This window comes from Pyrus communis, chromosome 10 (assembly GCF_963583255.1).
Source record: "Pyrus communis chromosome 10, drPyrComm1.1, whole genome shotgun sequence".
NCBI lineage: Eukaryota > Viridiplantae > Streptophyta > Magnoliopsida > Rosales > Rosaceae > Pyrus > Pyrus communis.
In genome coordinates this window covers 7,969,059-7,983,376 of record NC_084812.1, presented here as the reverse complement: position 1 = coordinate 7,983,376, position 14,318 = coordinate 7,969,059, and the positions used below count along the sequence as shown (strand labels likewise).

At 35.3% G+C, this 14,318-nt stretch overlaps 1 protein-coding gene across 1 annotated transcript; it reads left to right on the top strand.

The window, feature by feature from the left end:
• Positions 1 to 11,791: 11,791 nt before the first annotated feature.
• Positions 11,792 to 13,968, top strand: LOC137746467 (cytochrome P450 84A1-like). The gene is made up of 2 exons (XM_068486484.1): positions 11,792 to 12,784; positions 13,061 to 13,968. The coding sequence occupies exons 1-2, from the start codon at positions 11,852 to 11,854 to the stop codon at positions 13,679 to 13,681; spliced, it is 1,554 nt and encodes a 517-aa protein (XP_068342585.1). The 5' UTR covers positions 11,792 to 11,851; the 3' UTR covers positions 13,682 to 13,968.
• The last annotated feature ends 350 nt before the right edge of the window (positions 13,969 to 14,318 follow it).

The following is a 14,318-nucleotide window of genomic DNA, read 5'->3' as shown; positions in this document are numbered from 1 at the left end:
TGAGGTCGGCTATATGAATCATAGAATGCCATTGCGCTCGGTTCTGTATCACTCTTCCGTTAGATCTAAGTACTCTAAGTCTTTTTTTAGAGTCTCTTCCAAAGTCCTTATAGGTATTCCTCTACCCATTCGGTTTTGAACCTCTATCCTATAATAGCATTTTCTAACCGGATCGTCAATAGGTTTTCGTTTCACATGTCCAAACCACCATAATCGGTTTTCTCTCATCTTTCCTTCAATTTCGGCTACTCCTACTTTACCTCGGATATCCTCATTCCTAATCCTATCTTTTCTCGTGTTCCCACACATCCAACGAAGCATTCTCATCTCCACTACCCCCATTTTATGTATGTGTTGATGCTTCACCGCCCAACATTCCATGCCATAAAGGATTGCCGACCTTATTGCTGTGCTATAAAATTTTTCCTTAAGTTTCAGTGACATACGATGGTCACACAACACATCGGATGCACTTTTCCACTTCATCCATCCAGCTTGTATTCTATGGACAAAAATATTAACGTATCCTTTCAGTAACAAACAGGCTTTTAGGGTATGTGTATGTGAGAAATTTAGGCATAGTGATAAAATTAATGGATTACAAAAGATTTGATAGAATACGATATGATTCGTTAAGTTAATAAGTTTGACACGACACAACCCATTAAGATAACGGGTTTGACATGACATGATATGTTCGGATAAGGGGTATAATACGAACACAACACGAACGCAACAAATATGACTTGTTTCTTATCTCTATTATGTAAGCATTGTAAGAAGGATGAAATACAAAACTGTGATCCAAATGAGAAAGTAATCAATGGTCAGATCAATGCTACTTGTTAAGAGATTAAATACACTATTATATGTAGTTAGTTGGAATATGTTTTTATAAGATATGTTAGAGATATAGTTAAGTGGTTTAAGGAGAAGGTTAGAGTAACTTGCTTTGCAAGTCTTGTAAACAGGAACACCTATATAGGTGATCATTGTAATCCATTGAAGTGATCAATCAAGAAGACTTTTTAGCTACAAATCTCTCTATCTCTTCTCTCTATCTGTTTTTCTGCATTTAACAGCAATCTTCATATGGTATCATCGCCGGCGCGGTCCGGTGCTTCCACTTAATAGTCAAGCATTCATTTCTCTTTTTACCCTCTGATTTGCATCTCTTTGTGATATATTGGCATCGGTAAACATATTAATTGCTCAGAAAGTTGGTTTCTTCTCATCTACACACCAACTGCTCGATCAAAAGATTCAATGAAGGATTTCTTCATAAATTCTGCAAAATAGTAACTGCTACTAAGTTGCAGATTGTTTAATCGCCAATCACCAATCACCAATCACTAATCTTTTCTCTATAGTCTTCACTTCTGTTACAGTGAAACTTGATGATTTCAACTATCTCATTTAGAGTTTTCAAGTCACATCCCGATCCGGGCCCCCACCACATCCTGAGCTCGACTTCACCGTAGCACGATATTGTCCACTTTGGGCCTTGACCACGTCCTCACAGTTTTGTTTTTGGGAACTCACGCGAGCAGAACTTCCCAATAGGTCACCCATCTTGGGAATGTTCTGGCCCCTTTCTCACTTAACTTCGGAGTTCCTACGGAACTCGAAGCTAGTGAGCTCCCAAAAGGTGCTAGGTAGGGATGAGAATATACATATAAGGATCACTCCCCTGGGCGATATGGGATTTTACAATCCACCCTCCTTAGGGGCCTGACGTCCTCGTTGGTACACATACGACCAGGGTTAGGCTCTGATACCAAATTGTCACATCCCGGCCTCAGCCCTGGCCCCCACCACATTTTGGGCTCGACTCCACCGTAGCACGATATTGTCCGCTTTGGGCCCTGACCACGCCCTCACAGTTTTGTTTCTAGGAACTCACGTGAGCAGAACTTCCTAGTGGGTTACCCATCCTGGGTATGTTCTGGGTCACCCATCTTGGGAATGTCCTGGCCCCTTTCTCGCTTAACTCGAAGCCAGTGAGCTCCCAAAAGGCCTCTCAGGCTAGGTAGGGATGAGAATATACATATAAGGATCACTCCCCTGGGCGATGTGGGATCTTATATTTCAGATCAGATTACTTATGGAAAGCCATGAAATTATGGGGTTTATTGATGGTTCAAGAAAATGTCCACCAAGATTTGACAATGATTCTACCACTGAAGGGGTTGAAAATGATAACTACTTGGTTTGGAAAATGCATGATTGTGCACTTATGTAGTTGCTTATTGCAACATTGTCTACGGTTGCTATTTCTTGCATCATTGGAAGCAAGAGTTCATCTGAAATGTGGTTGAATCTCACTGAGAGATTTTCTTTAGTTACAAAAGCAAAAATTTTCCAAATGAAGACAGAACCTCAGAATATCAAGAAGGGGTCTAAATCAGTTTCTATTTATCTCCAAAAAATCAAAGATGCGATAGACCATCTTGCTACAGCAGGAGTAATCTTTGAAGATGATGACATTATCATACTAGTTTTGAAAGGCATGCCTATAGAATTCAACACTTTTCGATGTGTGATTAGAGGAAAGGAAAATGGAATATCTCTCAAAGATTTCAGGTCTTAATTATTGGCAAAAGAGGCTATTATTGGCTCAATCTTTTGAGAGTTAATTTGCTTTGTCTTTTGGCAGTGCAATGGTTGCTGGAGTTCAATCTGAAAAAGGAAAAACTCTTGTTATTGATCAAGATCAATCAGGGTCTTCTTATGATCAATCTTTCAAGACAATGGAGGATCAAGTTCTTCTAGTTATAATCCTGGCAATGGTTCTTAAAACAATTTCAATAGGGGTTATCACAACTATGGTAGCTAAAAGGGTAACAATTTCGAGGCAAAGGCAGAGGAAGATTTTAATACAATTCTGGTTCAAGGTTTTCAAATGGTAATCCTGGTATTCTTGGCACACTAAAGCCATATCAATCTTATTGTCTGGATCATCATTATGAGATTCTCACTTGTCAAATATGCAATAAAAAGGGCCATGTTGCAACAGATTGTTTTCAAAGACACAACAACACATCTTCTAGCTCTCTAATTTAGTGCTAAATTTGCTGGAAGTTTCGACACTTAGCCCTATAATGCTATCACATAAGCAACTTTGCTTATCAAGGAAAGCCTTGGATTGTTAATCTCACTGCTATACATACCAATCATCAACCTTATGCACCCTCTGAGCGGTTTTAGATTGCAGATACTAGTGCCACTTCACACATGACATCTGAGTTTGCAAATTTGGAACTTTCTACTCCATATCAGGGAAATGACACAATTACTACTGCAAGTGGTGCAAGTTTGCATATTTCCAATATTGGTACTTCTCAATTAGTAGTTCCAAATCATTCATTCACTCTCAAGAATGTGTTACATGTTCCAAAGCTTTCTCAGCACTTGTTATCTATTTATCAACTCTACAAAGACAATAGGTGCACAGATTCATTTGTGATAATGTCTCTTTGTGGGTCCATGACAAATTCACAGGACCAATAATACTCAAAGGGCTATGTAGGGCTAATTATTATCCTATACCATTCAACATTCTGCATCAGGTGTCATCTACATCACCTACATCCCATTCATGTTTTTTTTGCAAAATCAGTTACATCAAGCATATCACACAAAAGGCTAGGACACACATCAAATGCAATTACTTCTGCAATTTTGCATCAATCTTAGGTTCCTGCATGACTAGATACATGCTCATCAATTTGTACACCATGTTTAGAAGGAAAGTATACCAAGTTACCCTTTACTTTTCCTGTAACAAAATCTGTACAACCTTTAAAGAAAATACATAGTGATGTGTGGGGACTTGCCCTTTTACTATCATATGAAGGATTTAGGTCTTATGTAACCTTCATACATGATTGTACTCGATATACATGGATTTTTCCATTACATAATAAATCAGAAGTATTTGCAACATTTGTTCACTTTCATGCTTACTTATATACACAATTTTCTGCTAAAGTTAAGATATTTCAAGGTGGTGGTGGAGGTGAATACATAAGCTCTAAGTTTCAACAATTCTTGTCAAAACCTGATATTTTACATCATAAATCATGTCCATATACACTTGAACAGAATGGCTTGGTAGAGAGAAAACACAGGCACTTGATGAAACAACACTTACACTTCTACAAACTATAAAATTGCCTAAACAATTATGGTTCCATGCATGCGCTACTACATCTTATCTGATAAATAGGATGCCCTGTGCTACTTTACATATGCAGTCACTATTTCAAAAGTTGTATAATACAATTCTTGAGATTAAACATTTAAGGGTCTTTGGTTGTGCATGTTTTCCTCTATTAATACCTTACAACACATCTAAACTTCAATATGGCAGGATGCAATGAAAGAGGAAATAAATGCTCTTCATTCCCAGAAGACATGATCTTTAGTCCCATTACCACCTGATAAGAACCTTGTTGGATGCAAATGGATATATAAAATGAAGAAAAATGCAGATGGGTTTGTGACAAGGTATAAGGCAAGACTTGTGGTACAAGGATATAGCCAAGAGGAGGGTGTAGATTACTCGAAAACATTTAGTCTTGTGCTAAAACCTACAACAATAAGGTTGACCCTTGCATTAACTACTCAATTCAAATGGTCTCTTAGACAATTAGATGTCAAAAATGTCTTTCTACATGGCATACTTGAAGAAGAAGTCTGTATGGCATAGCCTCCAAGGTTTGAGAGTTCAACACACTATCAAATTATGTCTGCAAGCTTCAAAAGTCATTATATGGTCTAAAACAAGCTCCCAGAGCTTGGAATGAGAGATTTACAAGTTTTTTTTTACCAAGTTTAGGGTTCCAAGTTTCACAAGCTGATCCTTCTTTGTTTGTGCAACAGTCTTAAAAAAGAATTGTCCTATTGCTTCTGTATGTTGATGATGTAATTCTCACAGGAAGTAGTTCTCAATTGATCAACCAAGTTATCATAGTTCTCACTGCAGAGTTTGAAATGAAAGATTTGGGTATATTGCACTATTTTCTGGGATTGCAGATTAGTTATACCTTAAAATGAATGTTTGTATCAAAGACAAAATATATCAATGAGTTGATTGATAAAGTGGATTTGCAGGACTCTAAACTATGTGCTACACCATGTATACCTTATCATAGGCTACTAAAAGATGATGAGAAACCTTATAATAGTCCTGAACAATATAAGAGTGTTGTTGGGGCACTTCAATACCTCACATTTACAAGACCTGACATAGCTTTTTTTTTAGTAAATCAAGCTTGTCAGTTCATACATATTCCTATGGTTTCTCATGCAATCTTATAGTGATGCAGATTGGGCAGGTGATCCAAATGATAGGAGATCAACTTCATGCTTTGTAGTGTTTCTTGGTTCAAATCTTATTTCTTGGGCATCTAAGAAACAACATACAGTTTCTCGATCTTCCACAGAAGTTGAGTATAGGGCTCTAGCAATCACTACTGTTGAACTTGCATGGATTCGACAACTCTTTTGTGATGTTCGTATTCCTTTATATTCATCTCCAATAATGATATATTGTGATAATGTTTCAACCATTGCACACTCCACAAACCTTGTGTTTCATGCTAAGTCAAAACATATTGAAATAGACTACCACTTTGTATGTGAGAGAGTTACTCGAGGAGATCTTCAAGTTTAACATGTATCATCCGTAGACCAATCAACAAACATTCTTACAAATGGCTTATTTGAACCATTGTTCCAACAACATTGTAGCAATCTCATGCTCAATTCTCTCGAGCATGAAATTGAAGAGGGATGTAAGAAGGATGAAACAAAAAACTGTGATCCAAGTGAGAAAGTAATCAACGGTCAGATCAATGCCACTTGTCAAGACATTAAATAGGTTGTTATATGTAGTTAGTTGGAATTTGGTTTTGATAAGATTTGTTAGAGATATAGTTAGTTGGTATAAGAAGGAGGTTAGAGTAACTTGCTCTGCAAGTCTGTAAACAGCAACACCTGTATAGGTGATCACTGTAATCTCTCTCTCTCTCTCTCTTTTCTTTTTATCTGTTTTTCTACATTTAACAACAATCTTCATAAGCATAGCAATTTCTTGCATTACTTGTTAACCTGACACAAAAATAACATGTTTTGGGTCTATCCAATAACTGATCGTGCTAACAATTTTTTTTGTTGTTGGACAAGCTGCCTATTCAAACCACCATAATATTATACAGAAATTAATTTCAAAATTCATCTAAAACCCAAATGTGAAATTAAAATGTGAATTTCCACTCAACAATTTTAGGAATGTGAATTTTCACACAAGGCAGTTGATGATGTTGAGGCAGTCGTTATCCCTTTCCAATTCCAAACACTAACTTGACCTGTTTAGGAAGCTAACTAGTAACAGAATACCAAACGAGGCAGGAAGTACACTCAAACGCATGTATTGTTAAAGACGTGTCAAAACTTGAATGATGTTCGTGCCCAAAGTGGCGGTCCACTACCACATCTCTAGACTTCACTTTTTCTTTAATTTTAGGGAATTAAGTCTTGTAATGATTTTTTATTATATTTTTTTTGATAATCTAGTCTTGTAATGTTTAGACACCTCTATGGGAGTATTGGCCATTAAATGATTCCAACTAACAATAGGTAGTTTTCGGGGTGCTGCTCAAAGTTTTGAAAAGGGTTTAGCCGCTCACTATTAACTAATATCGATAATATTTCAATTTAACTACATGTTCAATCTAATATGTGTAAAATTTTTGAAAAAAAATCTCGATATAATTAGTAGTGAAATCATTTAGTATAAAGAAAATTTAGGGTAGTTCTATTCACATATTTTTATTTTCGCACACACACATATTAACCTTTTATCATTGATCTTCTTTAATTTATTTTATCCAACAGTTAAAAATTGAGAGAGTTATGTGAAAAATAAAAATAGATGCCTGGGCAGTACTATTCAAGATTTAACTTCATCAAAGCTTTGATGTAGGAGATACTTCAACAGTGCTTTGATGTTGATTTTCGTTAAAGACGCGAAGTATTTCAAAGTGTGGTTCACACTGGTCCTATAATGGAAAGAGTATTAGGAGAAAAGAAGTAGGAGAATATCAAATCAAATCCGATGGCGCCAGAAGAATAATTAAACTAATAAATGATGATATGGTGATGCAAAAACACGCAATCTAATCCAGCTAATCTTGTAATTAATGGTGAAATGAAACCGTCTATGGCTGGAATGTCTAACCTTGACAACTACTCGGCATAGCTAATAAGGTCGAGCATCAAATCTTTCACCTTTGGCATACAGTACTTAATTACTAACGGATTATTCATGCATGATTTACATTCAAGCGAGGGTTAAATATAGCCAAGGGTTTTACCCTAAAGACAAAAAGAAACCTGCAAAACAAATCAATCAAGATTTGTTTTCCAAATAAGCACTATTTTATTTTGAGTCATAATTTTGGTAGCATAATAAACAATATATTGAAAGTATAATATAATTTATATTTTGAGATATAATTTTTTTTTTTGAGATATAATATAATTTTATTAATACGTACCTAGGGTAGCTTAGAAATTAGTTTATAAATATTCAATTGCTTTATTTTAGACAAAGTCAAATTGAAGCAATTTTATGGGGTAATGCTAAGATTTTTTGTAAATTAAATTTTGTAAACTAAATAATGTAGTTGTTGATGATTAGATTATTACTTAAATGTTGACTACCATACTTATTTCTTATTGGTGACACCTAATTTAATTTAAAATTTTAGTTTCCCTATCATTATCTGAACTGTCGTTTCTATGAGTAAACTCTACCAACTCTCTCATTTCTTCTTCTGAGTGTAGAATATTCGTATTTTTACATATTTATCAAAAATGCTATTCTCATTACATTTTTCATTCCAGATTTTGTAAACCTCTCTAATTAAGTGAGACTCATATGTGCTGATGGGTTAATACTTCTACTAAAAATATGATACAAATACAATATGAAAAATAATATAAATGTAGTATTACTTGGTATTTATATGCCAAAGCGGACTCGGAACTTTGGATAATGAGGAAAAAAGACAATCCAAAAAATGGGTAAACTTCTTCCTTTCCCATCCATAATATGATACTATTACTTTTTTTCTTTACAGACAAATAGTCCAACTTTCAGAACCAGGATCCTCACCGGATCCATTCTCTAGAGATCTTAAGGATCACGCAACCGTGTTCGTTCATCGTATATCGTACGATTATAAATTATTTAAAATTTAAAATTTAAAATTCAAATATAAATAGTACTTAATGAAAACTGACCCCACAATATACGATAAATGAACACGATTACGTGATCCCTAGAATCCTTAGGGAATGGATCCGGCGAGGATCCTGGTTCCAACTTTCAAACCATACAATCTTAAAAACACAAAAAGACAAAACCCCTTGAATTGGTTTAATTAGGAGACTAGATATTAATCCTTAAAAATGATTTAGTTTAGACAAATACCGTATACAAGATTAATAATTAAATTAAGTTCCTGATCGACATCAGCCTACATAATTCGACATTAGTTATCATTTATTTCTTTGTTATTCTTCCAATTATACCCTTTTGTGAATGTTTGTAATGAAGATTTTTTTTTTGGTTGACAATCATAGGACGTCATTTATTATAGCTTATTTTTAGGATGTATATGATATTTTGTAGCAGTTTTTTTTATTCTCATTCAAATTTCAAACTGATTTTAGTTCATATTCGAGAAATTAGTAATTCATTTTCTAAAATTAAGAGGGCTATGCATATAGTATATTGTAATGGCATCACCTTACAATATCTTATTTTGAGTCATAATTTTGGTAGCATAATAAACAATATATTGAAAATATAATATAATTTATATTTTGAGATATAATTTTTTTTGAGATATAATATAATTTTATTAATACGTACATAGGGTAGCTTAGAAATTAGTTTATAAATATTCAATTGCTTTACTTTAGACAAAGTCAAATTGAAGCAATTTTCTGGGGTAATGCTAGGATTCTTTTTAAATTAAATTTTGTAAACCAAATAATGTAGTTGTTGATGATTAGATTATTATTTAAGTGTTGATTACCGTACTTATTTCTTATTGGTGACATCTCATTTAATTTAAAATTTTAGTTTCCCTATCATTATCTGAATGTTCGTTTCTGTGAGTAAACTCTACCAACTCTCTCATTTCTTCTTCTGAGTGTAGAATATTCGTATTTTTACGTATTTATCAAAAATGCTATTCTCATTACATTTTTCATTCCAAATTTTGTAAACCTCTCTAATTAAGTGAGACGTACATGTGCTGATGGGTTAATACTTCTACTAAAAATATGATACAAATACAGTATGAAAAATGCTATAAGTGTAGTATTCTTGGTATTTATATGCCAAAGCTGACTCGGACCTTTGGATAATGAGGAAAAAAGACAAGGAGGCAGATTGTCTGCCCTCCTGTTTGGATGCCCTTCCCATCCGCTCTTATTTGTGTGGTCACAGTTAAACCACGTCAACATTTTATATTGATTTTTTTATAGAGATAATAAGACAAAAAACAATAAGAATATAAAATATTAATATGGCTTAATCGTGACTGCACAAAGAAAAAGGATGAGAAGGACATTCAAACAGGAGGGTTGACAATCTGCCTAAAAGACAATCCAAAAAACGGGTAAACTTCTTTATGTCCCATCCATACTATGATACTGTTACTTTTTTTCTTTACAGACAAATAGTCCAACTTTCAAACCGTACAATCTTAAATACACAAAAGACAAAACCCCTTGAATTAGTTTAATTAGGAGCGCAGTTGCTATTAGCTAATTTATTTACTTGAGGCATAGGCATAGGTGGGATAGGGCTTGGCTTTAGCATGGGGCCAAAAAGAAGCTCTATAAGCCGAATTATAGTACCTGTAAACCCCTTGGTTCCTCTTCTTTACCATAGGGTAGGGGGCGTGAAGCTATAGAAACAAAAAGGCTACTTACTAGCTTTGCCTGCTTGGTTGTACACAGCTACTAAAGCCAATGGCGTAGCCACCCACAGGTTAAGGTGGGATGTAGCCTAGTAAGGATTTCTGTAAGAGTAGTGCTATTTATGCACTCATTTTTACTTCTCACACATTCCTCTCAATTTTTAGTTGTTCGAATTGAATGAGATGGAGATAATCATTGATAGAAAATTAATAAGAATGTGTTGGAAGTAAAAATGAGCTTGTAAATAGAACTATTCTTTTGTAAAATCATGTTTATAGTTTACTCAATTTCAATAGAGATTATTATTTAATGTATATTTTATAGAGGACAGGTAATAAATAATACATTTTATGCTAAAAATTATAAATTAGTTCTATCTACAATCCTTTTTTTATCATATTCTTTAAAGAAAAAGACCATTTACCATATATAATTTAGCCTTTGTGCTTCTTACTCAAGAAAAGAAAAATAATTTCTTTAAATCCACAATTAAATCCTTGTCTCCGCAATATTCCTTAATTTCCGTTGCGATTTTCCAGTAAATGTCACCTTTGTACTTTCTTAATCTCTATATTATTCTTGATTTAATTAATAGGTTAATTATTTATATGGTCCATGAATTTATCGGTTAGGGTTATGATTTTGAGAATAATTTATATTATATTGTTGTTCTTTTATATTGATTATTATATAAGTTTATACAAGCAAAAAATAAACATATGATTTTGTAGTACTTTTTTTCAATTAGCCCATCCAAGGAAAAAATCTTGGCACCGCCCTTGACTAAAGGAACGCTATTTTGCTATTCTACAGCTTGAAAATGGCTCCTAAAGCTAACTACTAGCACTAGCAAGAGCTAATAGCAAAAACAAAGCTAGTAGCCAGCCACTTCTATCTCTTCCTATATAGCTTAGCTTCAAAATAGCCCAAAGCAATTGTCCTATAGAGCTTCCACCTTCCCTACGATATTAATCTTTAAAAAAGATTTAGTTTAGACAAATACCGTATGCAAGATTAATAATTAAATTAAGTAGCTGACCCATTAGTTATCATTTATTTCTTTGTTATTCTTCCAATTATACCCTTTTGTGAATGTTTGTAATGAAGACTTTTTTTTTTGGTTAACAATCATAGGACGTCATTTATTATAGCTTATCTTTAGGATGTATATGATATTTTGTAGTAGTTTTTTTTTATTTTCATTCAAATTTCAAACTGATTTTAGTTCATATTCGAGAAATTAGTAATTCATATTCTAAAATTAAGAGGGCTATGCATATAGTATATTGTAATGACATCACCTTTTTTATATGCATATTATTGTGGTAGGTACCATGATTTAGGTGCATTTGACTTGGTACTATGATTTATGTGCATTTGATTATCACTAATATTTTTTTGGACGTCTAGATGAGGTTTGTTTATCATTTGAGAAAGTCAAATAATAATCAATGCCGCATTATGGGAACAAAAAAAAAAAAAAAACACATTAAATATTTAAGAGCTAGAAAATATGTATTTTAATATTTATGATGACATGGAATTTTAGTCAAAAGACTATAATGAATATATAATCTAACATAAAGTTTTAATTGAATTTCAATATTTATCAAGGATTAAAATGGAGAAACCCCTAGTTTAATTTAAGATAGCATGACCCAATGTAACAGCAACACCATAAAATTAAAAATATAAAAATCAAACGGTAGCACAAATTTTGCATATAAAAGGCACCACAATATCTCTTCCAACTTAATTAGCTACATTTTGAGTTGCCCTACAACTTCTACTAGGCATACCCACTGAAAAAAGTAAAAAAAAAAACAAGAACAAAAGAAACACACACAATATGGATTCTCTTCTGCAATCCTTGCAACCCTTCAAATCCATGACACCACTCGTGTTCATATTCCCACTCCTATTCCTCCTCCCTCTAATTTTCCGTTTCCGGCGACTACCACCGTACCCGCCCGGCCCCAAAGGCCTACCCCTCATTGGCAACATGTTAATGATGGACCAACTAACCCACCGGGGCCTCGCCAAGCTGGCCAAGCAATACGGCGGCATATTTCACCTCCGCATGGGGTTTTTACACATGGTTGCCGTTTCCAACCCTGAGGTGGCACGACAAGTCCTCCAAGTCCAAGACAACATCTTCTCCAACCGCCCGGCCACCATCGCCATCAGCTACCTCACCTACGACCGCGCTGACATGGCCTTCGCGCACTACGGGCCCTTCTGGCGCCAGATGCGTAAGCTCTGCGTCATGAAGCTCTTTAGTCGCAAACGCGCCGAGTCGTGGGAGTCTGTTAGGGACGAAGTGGACTCGGCGGTTAGGACCGTCACAGTTCATGTTGGCTCGCCTGTAAACATCGGAGAGTTAGTTTTTTCGCTCACGAAAAATATTATTTATCGGGCGGCGTTCGGTACGAGTTCGCAGGAGGGGCAGGATGAGTTTATTGCGATACTGCAGGAATTCTCCAAGTTGTTTGGAGCTTTTAATATTGCTGATTTTATTCCCAGCCTAGGGTGGGTTGATCCTCAGGGGCTAAACAATAGACTCGCTAAGGCTCGTGAGTCGTTGGATCGGTTTATTGACACCATCATAGACGATCACATGGAGAAGAAGAAGAAGAACAATAAGGGATTGAATGATGGTGAGACGGACATGGTGGATGATTTGTTGGCTTTTTACAGTGAAGAAGCTAAAGTAAATGAATCTGAAGACAATTTGCAAAACGCCATCAAACTTACTAGGGATAACATCAAGGCCATCATCATGGTAAATAACTATTACACATGTTTATATCAGAGATTATAATCCCACATTCGGGTTGCATATTGTCTCTTTAACCTGCATTCTTTGGACTAAACTTTTGGTTAATTTATTCTTTTTATCTGATCAGATATAATATATTGTGTTGATTGAGATTATGAAGATAGAAAGTCTAACATATTTAACTTTAAAAATAAATAATAGTTTAGGTTGACGATCTGAATACATAACATGTTGTATATGCAAATTAGTAAGCTAATTGTATATGCTATGTACATGCAGGACGTAATGTTTGGCGGGACGGAGACTGTGGCGTCGGCAATAGAGTGGGCCATGTCGGAGCTGATGAAGAGCCCGGAAGATCTAAAGAGGGTCCAACAAGAACTTTTTAATGTGGTGGGTCTGGACCGTCGACCTGAAGAGGCCGACTTCGAGAAGTTGACTTACCTAAAATGTGCCCTAAAAGAGACACTGCGACTCCACCCGCCAATTCCACTACTCCTCCACGAGACGTCGGAGGACGCTGTAGTATCTGGCTACCACATTCCAAAAAAATCGCGCGTGATGATTAATGCGTGGGCAATTGGGCGTGACAAGGACTCGTGGGAAGACCCTGAGTCCTTCAAGCCCTCTAGGTTTCTGAAAGAAGGTGTGCCTGACTTTAAGGGGAGTAACTTCGAGTTCATTCCGTTCGGGTCCGGTCGGAGGTCGTGCCCGGGAATGCAGCTAGGGTTGTACGCACTGGAGATGGCGGTGGCGCACATGCTTCATTGTTTTACATGGGAGTTGCCTGATGGGATGAAACCTAGTGAGCTTGACATGAACGACGTGTTTGGACTCACCGCTCCGAGAGCGAGTCGACTCGTCGCCGTACCGAGTAAAAGGGTGGTTTGTCCACTCTGATGGCGATGAAAAAACAGAGTTGGATTGAGGAGAGAGAAACAGTGTGCAACATGTTTGGGGTGCAATGTCAAAGTATACATACAGTAAAAATGGCAGGTAAATTGCACGCGTTTTTAATTGTTCTTTTGAAAAACAAAATAATTACAGAGAGACTTTAAAAAGTTTTGTGGGACTTTTTATTTCTCTCTCTTTGTGTATATAGACAGTCTCTTGTTTTGTTTAATATGTAAGCAAATTTATCTTTAATTTCCTTTTTGTTTTGTTTTGTTATTATTGTATTGAAATAAAATTAGTGGATGAGTTGCAAAATTATTTGTCATGGTGTAATAATTGATGGACTGCTTATGTTACGATTTTAATTTTAATTTTTTTTTTTTTGGTCGGTAGGAATGGTAGATTTATGTACAGTTGTGCTTGCGATATCAGTAGCTCATACTGTCCTCAGCAGCTCTGAAAACTGACACTGATTGACTTATTTCGATTGTACTTATTTGGTGGTTGAATTTGTTATATTAAAGATGTGATATATATTGTGCGGATGGTGAGAATGAATGAATGTTGGTGAGGACGTTGACATCTAAAGCTAAATATAATTAAGGCGGCTCTATATATGGTGCCCGAATCAGATCAATGTCTT

Coding starts and splice junctions, on each gene's coding strand:
- LOC137746467 (XM_068486484.1), top strand. CDS start 11,852: ATGGATTCTCTTCTGCAATCCTTGCAACCCTTCAAATCCATGACACCA. Junction 12,785..13,060: donor ACATCAAGGCCATCATCATG/GTAAATAACTAT, acceptor ATGTACATGCAG/GACGTAATGTTTGGCGGGAC.